Source organism: Aythya ferina (genome assembly GCF_964211825.1).
Source record: "Aythya ferina genome assembly, chromosome: Z".
In the NCBI taxonomy this organism is placed as follows: Eukaryota; Metazoa; Chordata; class Aves; order Anseriformes; family Anatidae; genus Aythya; species Aythya ferina.
Genome location: NC_140299.1, coordinates 40,768,058 through 40,783,507, shown reverse-complemented (window position 1 = coordinate 40,783,507; position 15,450 = coordinate 40,768,058). Strand labels below are relative to the sequence as shown.

The following is a 15,450-nucleotide window of genomic DNA, read 5'->3' as shown; positions in this document are numbered from 1 at the left end:
CACACTGGTCTGTAGTCAAACAGAAAGTCTACAGGCTACATAAATATTTTTAAAAGGACAGACTCAAAAACAAAATAAATATATGAACATAAGCCAGTTCATCTTGTCATTGGATTGAATGCAGTACCTGGACTCTATACAAGAACGGTAATGAGATGATTCATTTCTTTGGCTTTAAGTGGGTATTTGGCTTCCTCTGAAAAATCACTCATGCAAACACATTGTGGATGTTATGCAGCTAAGTTTTAAAAATCTGTGGACACTTTATTTGCCACTCGACACTGAAGTAAATAGCTCACATCTTTCTTTGTATAGGTATTTGGCTACTTTCTCAGTTCCCGGATGGTGTGATACAACTGTGTATCTATACATGAGATATATTTATTATATAATAATAAATATAATAATAAATACTCTTTAAAGTATTTAAGTCAAACGTCTCCCATTGAAGAAATTTAGTCATATGGATTTTAAATACGTTGTACTTAAGCGTATCAACATGTCTGGGTATAGTGTTAAGCAATTCCAATTTTACTCTGTTTTCGGATGATAATCTGCATTTCTGTTTCTATGGTACATACACATCCCGTTGGTTCATTTACTGTTTGATGTACGTAAACCATTGTTGGTATCAATTTGTCAGGAAAACCAGAAAGGTTGAATGATTTTGTGTTTACAGAATGTCTTAATGCTTTGCCTCTGAATATTTTAGAAATGCCATAATAATCTACATGTGCTTTTCAGTGTGCTTCTTATTCCAGAAATATTTCATATTAGTGGCATAAGGATGGTCTAGGTATATATTTGTCATCAACTAGAATTCAATTGACCTAGAAAGTAGAAGCGTTCACGCAATTTCATTTCATTGCAGGAGACTTAATTCTTCATCCTTCGTTGTTGCTTTTTAATCTCTTCCTTGCTCAAAGAAAACCTCTGGAAATATTATGCATTGAATTATTAATGTTGGTTTTAATGTTCTTATAGGGTGTCCTAAAATATAGAAGGCTCAACATTAAGGTTCAAACTGTATTTTTAATTTGAGTTGCTATATCTGTTCATCTGTGGATTCTTGAATGTATTGAAATTCCTTTCTCTTCTAAAACAGGTGTAAGCATTGAGGAAGCTATGCTGAAGGATCTCAAGGAAATTTCAGATGGAGAAATCAAAGTAGCAATTAGCACTGTGTACATGACACTGGAGGTAAGAGGAAGCTTAAATAATGTAGATGGTAAACAGCCCTATTGCATAAAGAAAGAGTTCTTTAAGATTTTGAACCTCATATTTTCTTGTTAGTGAAACTTCTGCTCATATATAATGTAATTACTTTTGAGAGAACCAATAGCTGTTTTTGATCTCACAATCATTTGTATGCACCTGATTATTACTTGCTGTTGATCTGTTTGATGGTGTATAAAAACAATGGCACTAGCTAACTGCAGCGTTTATGCCAACTGAAGTTGTGAACATTCAGTTATACTTAGTAGATAGTTACTACTTTTCACTTAGGTTATAGCATATGGGCATATGATTTATATATCTGGTCTAATGCTTTCTCAGTTCTTTGACAGGAGAGGGTGTTCTTCATTCCTTCCATGCCTATCTTGAAATTATGTAATGAATTTTGTCCATTGCTGAATGCATGTGTGGACTGACCTAATCTAAATGAAAATGCTGATACAAACAAAGGACCTCGACAGGGCAGAAGTTTGTAGAATTTTGGTTGTTTGGATTAAAACTGTAGATTTGTCCTAATGAGTTTTCCTGAGATAGCCCAAAATTTTCCTTCTTGACCAATTACAGACACTTTGTAATTGCTACGAGAAAACCTCTGTGGTATGTTTTGCATCATTATTTCAAGATAATTGGTATTATAGAGATTAGTGGTAATATACCTGGACCTGAAGTAGACAGAAATATTACTGTATGTGACATGCAAATGAAGTTGTCATCGTTTACTTTTTACTTTTAGATTTAATATTTTTGATTAAAGGATATTTAAAAAATCACGTGAATAGTACTTAATAGTGTATACCTATGAGGTTTCTTACAGAATGTGTTTTAAGGCATTTTATAAAAAAATAAGGTGCTTCTGTGGATGAAGAAGTTTCTGGCATAATCCCACTAATTATCCAGAAAATTTTGCTTTTTTATTAAGCTTGCATAGTAAAATATATAAATCAATCTTGCTATCTAAGTAGTGAGATATCCTTAATATGTGATTACGTACTGAAATAAAAATATATTAATTTTAAAAAATGAAAAAAGTAATCTTATAATACCTCCTGCAGTTCTGCAGCTACTCTGGTGTATTTGTTTCTTAGGGGGTGGGATAAAGCAGTATTTTTGGCCTGGTCAACTTTATTACAAAAACATTTTACAAGTCTCTTTTAAGAGCTTGTTTATGGCACTGAATTTTTTGGCCTTTACTACAGTTAGAGCTATTTTATAGAGGGTAAACAGAATCTGTTCTGAAATTCTGAAAGCAGAATCTGTTAGCTTCTCATTGGTAAGCAGGCTTTACCAGCCATGAAGTACACTACTTTGTTAACCATAACTTTGCTCCTCAAAATTATGCTGAGGCTGGGAGTAATGGGGAGGGGGAAGAGTATTGCAGGATAAATCCTAAAAAGAAGAAATTGGATTTTTTTTTAACATCCTTAACAATTTATTATTATTATTATTATTATTATTATTATTATTATTATTATTATTATTTTACTTTTAATTTTGTTTCATAGACTATGTAGAATACAGACCTTGTGCCCCACAAATCTAATGTTTAGCTTTGGCTAAACATGATTGAAGTCATCTTCGCTACTTTACATACTCAAAGTGATCATAACCTGAAGCTTCTCTTCCATGCGGCAAATTGAATTTGGCAACAATAGGTTTTCATAGTCCTAAAAGCAGGCAAATCTTTGAACTCTTTTAAGTGACTGAGTAACGTTCAATGCTGGCTTGTTTTGTTCAAGGAGCTGCAAGATCTGGTGGTCAAGCAAAAAAAATTTCACAGTTGTCTTTCTTGAGATGCATCCAACAGCCATTGGGAAAGAAACGTAGATTTAGTTGCAAGTAAAAAGAACATAGTGATTAGGGTCTCACTGAAGTTAGATGATTTTTAGTCATAACTTGTTAAGCAATTTTATTACTTAATGTTATTTAGCATTTCTGATAGGATTTTTTTCTGGAAGTTATGGGCATCTCTCTTTACATTTTGCTCCCTGTTTTTCTGCTGTGAATATTTTCATCAAAAAGCTTTTTTTTTTTTTTTTTTTTTAGGTGTAACTGTTTTGTTTTGTTTTTGTTTTTGTTTTTTCCCTAACATTTACAAACTCATACTTGGTTAAAAACAACTGCTAAGTTAATGGTTGGGCTGGAGATCAGTTTTGCATTTATTACGTTACTGCATTTTGTTCAAATGTTATCTAAACTCTCTAATTTACAGCATTTGACTAGCACAAGACTTGCTGTCTGGAAGCCAGGGACAATGTTGTCTGCATCATGGTAAAGTAGGTGGCTTGTAAAAACATTCTGCACAAGTTACTTCATCTAGTATCTGCAATACACTACGCATAACAGAATTACAAACAAAACTGTCCAGACCCATGTCTCTATTCAGTTTAGATTTCTGTTCTGATATGACCTGAGAATACATAAACTTCAGTGACTTCTGGATTTTCTCAGCAATTATGATGATAATTTGTTTTTTCTCCTCAAAGTGCTCTGCAGACATTACCTGATTAAACATAAAAGAACATGAAGTATAGGCTAGGCTTTGCAGCAGGTGTTGAATGTCTGATGTGTTTGTTTCTTCAGAAATCTCACGTTGTTTTTTAAACCAACAGATAAGTAAAAGCATTTTTCATGAAAGTACTTTCTGTAGGCTCAATTATTTGCTATGGTTCAGTATCATGTAGATGATACTGCTAAGGCCAAGAATGATGATTATATGATTATACTTGGGTAGAGTAAGCTGTTCACAAGTGCACATCTCCTGCTGCATTGGCTATGTATCATGAAGAATGAAAGAGTTATAGCTCAACACTCAAGCTATGATTTCAGTCAGCATGTCACAATAGTAAAGACAGTCAGAGATCAGTTAGTCAGGTATTCTAACAAATGTCACACCTATGTAGCAAATTATCAAATGATTTTACGTTTTTCTTATATCAACTTTCCTGGCAAGTTTTACAGATTTTTGTTGAGAGTAAACTGTGAAAAAAAAATGCCCGTTCTTGGCAGAATGGATGTTCTTTCCAGCCAAATCTTGACCTGAAGCTAAGTCTCTTTTCCTTCTTTTCCACTGATTTTCCTGTATTAGAAAAACAGTATTAGAAAAATGTATCTCCTCAGTTTCCCCACTGTAATTGAGAATCTTAAAATATATTTCATTAATGTGCCGTGTGGCTAAATTAATTAAAGCCTGTGTTAGAAATGTTGCGATAAACCCTACTTTTATTAGTAAAGATTCACATTTCATATTACCTGTGGGAATGTTTTCTAGGTTCTGTATTTTATAAGGAAGGAAAAGATGGTAATTAATAAATCATCAATTGTAAGTTAATACTTACTAATTACTTAGTGTTATTGCATGTAGGACACATGGAGGTACACTGCTGCACTCAACAGTTTCTCATGAAGGAAGACATAAATGCAAAAATAGTAATGCAATTGATCTCAAAGCTTTATTTGTATGTAAATATTAATGAATGTTCTGTGATTTAGACCCATTCTTTGTTGGCCCACTAGTTGTCAACTGTATGATTTTTAAGTGTCCTGATAAGAGTCTTTCAACTGTTGAAGGAATAGAAAATGTTGATGTAAGTAATAAAGTCAGGGAAAGCATTTCATGCAGGGGAGTTTATTTTTTTATGAGAATCTATGTGAAGCTTTGCATTTTTTTGAGACAACTACTTTTCTATCTGTGCTTCCAGGATTTAGGTGGCATTAAAGTCGTAAGTTGAGATCAGACCTGTGTCTCCAGTGACTGGCTGCCATAGTGTGTATCACTTGGATTTCATATGTATTGTGGATTTTTTTTTTTAGATGTGTGACAAAAGACTTAGAGACCAGACCACAGTTATTTTTGTTGCCTTTGCCAGAAAGTTTTCACAAGTCATAATAACGATTACTCATAGGATACTGTAGCAAAATTCAATGCATGCATTACAGTTAATTTCTATTACATTATGTTATACCCTGAGAGTATATTTTGCTTGATCTCTGCTGGAATTCTCTACGAAATGAGAAATATCTTCTCAATGTGACTTTCTGTGAAAGTCATTTTTTTCCTGAGAAATGAATACTTACTTCGTAAAGAGAAATCTATCCTCTGCTTTCTTATGTCTACTGCACCAGAATGATGTTCAGGTTTCACGAGCATTTGGTTTACTTGAAATGGCTCAATATGTTGAAGCTTAATAATGCATTTGTTGGACTAGCCCAACCAATCCTTAATCTTCTGCTTCATGAACATTTATTCTAACTACTCACAGAACTTGGAATAAGTTAGGATGATAGAAAAATCAAAATTCCTCCAGGGAGAATCAAGGCAGGCAGTTGAAAACAGGGCAAAAAAATACCACTTAGTAGTACAAATGATTTGGGAATAGTGTCAAGGGAAAACAAGCTCATGCAACAAGTTTCCTCTTTGTGGTTTTGTCTTTGAGAAACACACAGCAACTGGAACTTGGGAGATTTTTAAATGTTTGGGAGCACAATGGATCCACTTCCCAATAGATAAATAGTCTGATGTCAGAGAGACAATCTGATTTTCAGACTGTTTTGTAGTAGTAGGATGGCTTGCAACAATGCTTCTAATTTGGAGAAGTTTATATGTGTATTACGAAAAGTGATGCTTTTAATACTTCTGTAAAGCAAAGCAAGGATCTCTGTCATAGCTGGTGCATGTCAAACAAGTACTAGGTAGGCTATTGCACCCAGTTAAGCGAGTCTTTAAGATTTGTTTGAAGGTTTGAACCTTTGTTGTCTATCTGTAATGACTGGGCCATAGTTACGTACTTGGAACTTTTTTCTTGTGGTATAAATATAAACATATTTCAAATGAGATCAGATTGGTCCATGAATTTGTTTTTAATGCTAAAAACAAAACAAGAAGAAAACCCCAAGTAAACATGTTAACATTTAATCTTCCAATAATGGAATTGGAAACAAAATTCACAGTAACTTACAATAGCAATGCTGTTTAGAGATATTTTTCTGATGCCTGTTGTGAGAAGTTAGGGTATGTAAAATAAATGATGTATGGAGCTGTAGGAATGCGACTTTTGCAGACTACCTTATGTCTAAGGAACATTAAACATAGGGTTCTCGTTTAGCAAATAAATAACCATTCATTTCAATGGCTGCATAGTCTGGACTTCTGTGCATATTTTTGCAAAGATGAGAAGAGGCCATTAGGGATTTAATATAAAATAAATCGCCAAGGGGTCTTCTTGTAGTCCTAGTCTTTCTGCCACATGGTGTGTCACTAATGTGCATAAATGGGCTTAAATGAATTTGTTATCTGTATTACATTTGCAGTATGTATATATTTATATATTATTTTTTAATTGTGTTTAAAAATAAAACATTAAATACATCATTTCTGAGAGTTGAAAACATACCATTTGTAAATAAATCAACCTTAATTAAGGTCTTAAAATGTCAGTTTGTGAGATCTGCCTGTAGGAAAATGTATAACATACATAGTACACAAGGCTTAAGTATAATTCGATTTGCTTTTTTAGAAGTATTAGGAAGGTTAAGTCATCCCCTTATAGGACTGTGTAAAGCAGTCAAACATGCATTACTGTAAATACCACACTCACGTTTAAGCATCAGAATGCATGTTCTGGAGGATGGTGACTCTTGTGTTGATGCCTCAGGTCAGACTAAATACCTCAACTGCAATGATTATGATCCAAGGTGGGGAGAGTGGAGGCAGACCTGCTGAATTCTCTGTTGCAGTTATTTATTCATTTCTAAAAGTATGAGAGGAAACTGGTGGGGATAACCCTAGATTGTTTAAGTGCTTCTTAACTAACTACATGAAATCAAATGACAGCAAAACCAACGTTCATTATCATGATTTCTAGCACTGTAGTTTTAAAGTCAAGACCAGGAGATGATATGAGGGTGATATGGGATGAAGTTTACCTGCTCAGTGAAATAGTTCTAAACGAAGTAACGTAGGCTGTCAGAGAATCAGGCAAGGTGTTTATTGTGGTCCGTCTTGGTGTATGTGTGGGGGGAAAAAGTAAATTTGTAAGATTGGCCAAGACAATTAGATTTATCAGTAAGTCCAACTCAGCCCATGCTTAAAACATTCAATAATAATTTATTCAATAGTCATTTTTGGAAGGTGCATTTGATTATTTTCTTCTATACTGCTGTCATAAATCATGTAGTAAAGCAGAAGCATCAGAAGCGTTGTTCTTGCAGTACCTTTTAAGAATGTTTGAAGTATACAGTGATATCCATTCTGCAATGATGTGTATGTTGATTTTGAGTTTATTTCAGTGTCTGAAGAAATTGGATAGACTTCATCTGTTAAATTTTGTGTGAATTCTGGTGTAAATTTGGCCTCTGCAATTGTTTATAGCTTTTCCTTTAGTGGCTTTGTTTAATCTTAATTCAGAAGTTAATAAAAATAAAATAACCGTGAGAATTATTAAACAGCTAAACATACATGTTAGATTAAAATACTAACATTTACAATGAAAATGTGATTATATTTACAACTGTGTTATTCAATAAGATAAACTCTATTTTCTTTTACAAATACATTTATGAAATGTATTTTGCTGCATAAACTCTTTTATTATACATACTGAATATCTTTATGAAATACAGCTCTAGAATATGCAGTATGTCTCAGCTAAATAAAACAGTATCTACAATACCATTATTGGGCTGTATTCCTGACTTCTAAAAAGCTGACTAATTTATCATTTGTGTACTCTCCTAGTTCTTGTCAGTAGCATCTCAGCTCAGCTGTTCATGGGGCATAGACATTGACAGCGGGAGGTGCTGTTTTGAGAAATGTTCAGCATAAAATAGTTTTTTGTATGAAATACAATACAGTTTTTCTTATGTTAATTTAAAATGTAACTTAAACATTTAATATTTTGAGATCTGGCCATAATGCGTGAAAATAGGGATTGATAATAGCTAGGGATAACAACAATATACATGTTACAGAAAAGTTAGGTTTGTTTTTCTGCTATCTAGTTTATGATTTTTCTTTGCCTATTGTGTAAGAAAAACTTAATGTAGGAAATTCAACTGTTGATCCAAGATTACAAAATAATTTAAGTTTTAAGTAAAATGACATCTTTTGTGTTTGCTGGTGTTAGTATTACTGCAGAAGGCAGCAGTTATGTCCACAGGAAGTGACAGATCAATACTTTAACCAAATGTCTTTCTTGGTGACTGCTTTTGTATTTTTCATTGTAAAATTAAAACAAATAAACAAACAAAAACCCTTTAAATCCTGCAATATTTACTGAGAATAGTGACATTTTTATGCAGAAAAAACAACAGTTTATCTGCTGTGTCTTAAAATATTCATTTTGTCCCATCTGTTTGGCAAAGCATGTGCATAAACACCTTTTGAACAGGCATTTAAGTGACTATTATCACTCTAAACATTACGATAGCCTATGTTATTAGCACACACTGTTGAATTTTATACCTTCTGCTATGTACCATGAGCCTAATCCTGCAACTATCAGTCATTTTAAAATGTAGGAACATTCTGGAATTTTGATTTAGTTAAATCAAGTGCTGTGTAAGTTTCTTCAGCTTTTATGTGCTCTGGTTAGATGGTAGCAGGGAAGATCCTTCTGATAACTGTGTGCAACTGGATATGCTCTGAAGCTTGCTTGAAGTCAAGTGTCTGACTAGAAACTTCAGAATTTATTTATACAGAGATCAAAATGCAGAATATGATTCAAGCTGAAACCCTTCAGTCACTGTCCGAGTACTCAGATTTGGAGTAACTTAAAACACCAGCTGTAATGTTACTGAAGAATGGAAATTTTCTTTCTCTTTAGGGACAGATAAATTTTACTCAGAAAGATCACTGCTTCTGTATACAGAATTATTCATGACTTCCATGACTCTCTGAATGTATTTTTTATTGTAAAGCTGTTCCATAAATGTTTCTCACCAAAAAATATCCTGTCTCCTGCAACTCTATAGATATTGTGTAAATTTTATTTTCTCTATTCAAGTGAACACAAAAAATGTCTAACCTACAGGCTCTTTGATGCTAGAAAAGCTGACATTCGTAACTCCTATGTATATCGCAACTATTGCGATGTCTTACTTCTTGAACATTTTTTTCTATTCTGTGTAGACTATATAAATAGTGTACCAAGTAAAAAAATGCCTTTGAGGCAATTTTACCCTGCTATGTGGGTAGAGACTTGTATTATGTTTGTCCATAAGAGATTCTCTTTAAGTATAAATATACTATTTTTTTAGTCCTGAAACCAGCCCATTTATGAAATAATTATAATAAGTTAAAGTTGCTAAGCACAATGAATGGAAATTCCAAAAGATGGAATTTATTGACTATGATAATTCTATTAGAAAATATCCAAGGTCTTAGATTTCTAGAATATTTTTCCTGAAAAGTATCCAGTTTATTTTTTTAATTATTTTTTTCTGAAGAATGATTCTTAGTAATTCGAATCTCAAGATTTTATTTCTCCATGTTTGTGAACTATGTTTATACAATAACATCATGCTTTGAAAACTTAGCTATGGAGAGAGATTCCTTTCTCATACTAGTATAATTCTAATGATTTATTTTTTATTTTTTTTTATACTAAGCCATAAAGCTCTCATTACTGTTCAGGTTAAAAAAATAAATAGTGGTAGGACTGAATACTTACTTCCTCTGTGATCAACCCACTCTTAATGGATTAAAATTTCCTACATGTATCTGATAGCTACCCTCCAGGATTCGTTCTGGAAACAATATGAACACAACATTTATGCTGATATAAAACAGGAACAAGTTTATTGAGGCCACTATGCCAAATGAAAACTATAATAGCTGATAATTTTATCTTCTAAATGAAATCACGTTACTTGCATTGTAGAGATGGGGCATTCAGGCATTTAAACAACCCTTTTGTGAGATGGGGCATTCAGGCATTTAAACAACCCTTTTGTGTTTGGGAGAATGTTACCTTCCATCTTTACAAAAGAAGTAATGAATTTGGTACTGGTTTGCGGTTTGTTTGGCTCAAGTCTAGCAGGATGATACAGCTAGTACTAGAATCTGGCAGAATTCTGTCTTCCTTGCAGGATAATGTTTCTTCTTTTGCATTAACAACTAAACCAGTTGAAGAAAAATCTGTCCTACATAGATTCTAGCTTTGCCAAAGCTAGAATCCATGCTTATTTTTTATTTTTTTTTTTTTTTTGCTTTTTAAGCAAAAGCTTAAAGTTAGTATCTATTTATTGCCAGTTTGGGTTCTTTTTGCAGAAGGACAGACCTCACTACTAGGTGTTCTTTAATCTGATTGTTACCTTTTTCTTAGTCACATTTCCAATAAATTTTCAGAAAACTTGGCTCTCCCCTGCCAACAAACAAACAAAACAAAACAAAACAAAACAAAAAAAACACAGAAAAACACAACGTTATAGACCCAGAAAGGTAAGCATTCCACAGGGAGGCTTCCTGCAGTCTTTACCCCTTTCTTTTCACTACTGCAAGCTCACCAGAATGATCTGCATTCTGGGCCTGGATTGCACATCCAGAATTGGATTATTTATTTATTTATAGGTTTCATGGATGCCATACATCTTCATATGCTGATTATGTTTGTGTTTCCAAGTATTTGTCCTAGACTAGAAATGAAAAAGGTTAGAATACACTAATTTAGTTCCTGAAATGAGGAACTGTTAGGTCGGCTCTTTGACTCTTAGAACACCGTGGATTTAAACTACCTGTGGATTGTTTAATCTAAAGAAGGGTTCAGGGATTAATTTGAATAAATGGCAATTGTACAAATACTGATTGGTAAACTCCTGCAATTGTGCTTTAAAACAAAAAATTGTAACTGAGCACTAAGTGCTGTCTTTTGTCTGATTTCATCAGGAATAGAATCCTATTCTACTGAAAATGTATTGTTTTGGCCTTAAAAGTTTGTCATCTATATATAAATAGCACTAGCATGGTTGTTTCTCAGCATTTGCTATTAAACAAGACTTTCTAAATAAAGAGACTAGAAATAATTCAGAAACGAAAAAGTGATTTTCCTCTCACATCTCTCCGTTGAGTATTTGCCATATGGGTTGCTCAGCATCACACTCTCAGCAGGTCTAATTTATGGTAAACACACAGTGAGTGAACAGGAAAAAAAAGGCAATGAAAATATTAATATTCTCCCCACACCCCCATTTTTGTTTTTTCTTGTTGTGTTGTGTGTTGTTTGTGTTTTTTGTTTGTTTGTTTGTTTTGTTTTGTAAACTGAGTTGAAACACATTCAGGTTCAGCACGTATAACTGTGGTGTTCCATTTCGTATACGTGTATTTGCCCCTTGGCTGGGAATTTGTGAAGACAGAAATGCTGAGTTTGTCTTGCCATGAGGCTGACTTGTTGGAGCCGCATGTGAGTGATGCCCCTGGCTCCAGCTGGGCCTGCTGCCAGGCCCCCTGGGCCCAGCTCTCTCCATGATGGGCCGCTGGTGAAAGCTTGGCTGCTCTCGCAGTAGCATGAGGCGTCCCAGCTTTTTCCTGGGCCTCTGCAGGAGGATCACCAGCTGAGTGAATGAGTTGATGCTCTGGTCCATTGCTAGAATTTGGAACAGGCAATGATGGAGATACACAATAAATAATAGTATGGATTTTTTTTTTTATTTTTTTTTTTTAATCTTATTTTCTGAGACTTAAAACTGTGGAAATCCCTGGTATCAGTATTTTGATGTTCCCATCTCCCGAGATCTCCCGGGTGTATCTCTTGCTGTTGGCATACATGCTTGCTTTCTCTCTGAGGTTTACCTTCTCTCTCTTGGCACTTTCCTGCCCTAACTGGAACCTCTTTGGAACTATGAGAGGAGGAACCTCAGGACCTCTTTGGAACTATGTCAGCCTCACTCCTGAGCATATCGGCATAGAAAATTGCTGGAGAGCAGCACGAAGTACTGAGCATGTACCAGTAACTCAAGTGCGCCCTCTTTCATCAGTGCTTCCAGCTCTGAGAATTAAAGGATTTTTCACATTGCTATATTTAAACAAACAAATAAATCTTTGTTTTACAGTTAGGAACAGACACATTGTACGGTCATCTGTGCAAAATAAATTTCATTGCAGAAACAGATACATAGTTCTGAAAAACAGAAATTGCTGACATTGCACACTTGTAATTACAAGTATGAAACAGCTAAAAGGAAAATACCGTAAAAACAAACAAACAAATAATAAAAAAAAAATAATAGTTTAAGTCTTGTCCTCTGCCTTATGATTTGTACAACAGAACTCTGGGTATAGAATAGACCTTCCTTCCTCCCTGTTTGGATACTCTCTATTCTGGGAAGGAGCCTGCACATTCTCGCCTGGGCATTCTCATTCCAGATCTGAGGAGTCAGCCAAATAATTGAGAACTGTGCATGCATCATATTTAGAGGAAACTTCAATAGTCATTTTTTCCAAGTCTTCAAGACACGCTGCTTTGCTTGCAACGTCTACAGGTGTTAGGTTCAAATAAATATGAAACTTCCTTTGGATCCTATCAAATGTTTGTCTGAGGTCAACCAGTCTCCACAGGTAGGTATATATAAGATCTCCAGGCTGCCTATTTAAATTTTATATTGGTTCTTGCAGTAGTGTATGATTTCTCTTTGTTCAGTCTTTTGAACAGGAGTTAATTGGAATGGGCAGTTTTGTTCCTCTGTTTATTCTTGGGTATTTTATACTCCTCCAGTATGCTGCATTTTGTTGATCTCTATGAACTAATCTGTAAATACTTGTAGATGAATAAATAGAAAATATTGGTTGTTTTATGGTCTAGTATGAATTCTTCCTTCATGTATATCATTATCCTAATTGTTTACAGTGTTCCAGTCAGTTACACTTACACAGATCCTCTGAGGTAATGGAGTTGTGTTTTTAGTATAAACCAATATTTACTCAGAAGTCAAACTTCAGGCTCACTTCCTGTGGACTTATAGTACTATCAGTGCACCAGTAAAATCCAAAGTGTGATTTTCAAGATGCCCTGGTGGGCAGAACCATGAAAGTAGTTATTTTACTAATTTTTATATATGTATTTAAATTTCTATGAATACCAGCTATTTCAAGTCAGGTGTCACAGGTGACTATTTTGGGGTCTGTAGACTTTGTGCTTTCACCAGCTTAGACAAATGCCAGTTTATCTTGTCTTCTGTCAGCTGGAATGGTTGGGAGGTTAAAATAAATTAAGGGATGGGGGATCCCCTGTGTACTGTACCCTTAGTTGTTCTGAAGTCATATTCTGAACACACATAAAATGGCATTGAATCTGCCTGTATTTTTGATCCATTATTAAAGACTCAAAAACCAAGCATATTTTCAAATAGTGTTCTGCACAGCCAGTGATGTGTCTATGCTTGATGCCATTATTCTTCATAAAATGTGATGATAATGTTATCTGTTAACATAAAAACAAAGTTTGACTCCACAGAAGCAGCTGGAAATGGATAACCACAATATGCTTAAATCTGCTAGGAACGCACTGTTTGACATATACAGCTAAAAGTTCCTCATATTTAGGAATTCTTTTAGGCAAAATACTTGCACTAAGTCTCAGCTGGTGTGCATGTAGGAACATTCACTTCCCAGTGGTAATGTGGAATTTGATTATTATTTTTTTACCTTTTTGTATATATTTAATGGATTGAAACACTTCAAAGAAAAAAAAATACATACATTTCTGGTCCTAATCTAATTCAAAGGGGTTTTATGGTTCTGATGTTCATGCCTTTTCTCATGTTTTATGTATAGCTAAATGAGAAGGCTATGTCTTGTCCAAGCTAGTGGGGAGCAGAAACAGTCCTTCTCCATGACATCCATGATGATGATCAGTAGAGAAATGATAAATGGTTGGGTGGACACTGCAGGTGATTTGAAAAAGATTGGCAAGTGGGTCATGTTAACAGCCTCATGACCCAGCAAGCGAGACATGTTAACGGTCTCAAACCTATTTTGTATTTGCAAGTTGCAGGAGAAGGGTGTAGATACTTCATAAGACTGGGTGTTCCATGCCTGCAACTCCATTCTAGTTTAAGACTTGTAAACTATGGTTATCATGCTGTAGTGTCTTGTGCGTAGACTCTGGTGATGTTCCTGCAGTTGAAGTGGGTGGTGGAAGAAACTGAAAGAAGGCTTTCAGTGGTTATGTCTGATCAGAAGGGACACTCTAAGAGTCAGAGAAAAGATACAAAATCATGGTAAAAGAGGAGAATGAGTTAATACGGCACAGAACATAAGGGCATAAAACAATAAGCAAGGTATAGGGTATGCTATACACCTTCTCCATGAAGAAATTCTTCCTAATGTCAAATCTAAACCTACCCTAATGCAGCTTTTCTGTTGCAAGACCATTTCTGTGCATCCTATCACTTGCCACCTGAGAAAAGAGACCAGTACCCTCCACTCTGCAGGTACCTCCTGTTGTTAAGAGTGATGAGGTCTCCCCCCAGCCTCCATTTCTGCAGACTAGGAGGAACAACATGGGAGCCATGAGAAATACAGGGTTGTCTCTACCTACCTCCTGTGTAATGTGTTGTTTTTTGCTTCTTTTTTGCTACATGAAAAATGAATTAGGCTTACTCTGTTTTGTCTTTAATTACCATTTTCTTTATTCTAATGCATTATGGTGCTCATTTCTGTCTGTGAGGGTGCATCTAGTTTTCTGACTCAGGTCTTCCTTGAGAAATAAATTTCTAACTTTCTGAAAATCAGGCATGTTCAGAGAGCACCTTGTCAAAGTGTTTTTCAAATAAATTGAGAGAGGCTAGGGTTTCTCTGTATGAACTATATCAATGAGAAGGGTCATTGCATTCTTAAGTTTGACTAATATAATTACTGTAGTGCAAACATAAAAATGGGCTCATTTCCAGCTGGCAGTAAAATCCTTTTCCAGAACAGCTTATTCTGTGTATGATTTGGCATAATCTTTGCAAGTTTAAAACTATTGACAGTGCAGGCTTCAGAACTGGAAGAACTATTTGTGGTCAAGGTCAACTGAAAGAAAGGGGCTTTCAGGAGCTGAGTAAAGTAAAATTCTCCATAGGGTATCCTTGAGGTAAGATACAGTGTAGTGTCCACTGAGGTAAGGTGTAATTTTATGACTATGAATAGCAATGCTGTTATACCCCAGACATAACCTCCTTGGATGGTGCCTATAGTAATATATTTTACTATTTGGGCAAAGCAAAATGAAGATCAAGATT

The 15,450-nt window shown here is 34.7% G+C and overlaps 1 protein-coding gene across 6 annotated transcripts in view; it reads left to right on the top strand.

The window, feature by feature from the left end:
- PRUNE2 (prune homolog 2 with BCH domain) overlaps positions 1-15,450 on the top strand; it is a 137,656-nt gene that overhangs the window by 46,524 nt on the left and 75,682 nt on the right. For all 6 annotated transcript variants that reach the window (XM_084505459.1, XM_084505457.1, XM_084505458.1 and 3 more), the window contains exon 6: positions 1,106-1,200. In XM_084505459.1, coding sequence (XP_084361585.1) covers positions 1,106-1,200 — 95 coding nt within the window. The remainder of the gene's footprint in view (positions 1-1,105; positions 1,201-15,450) is intronic.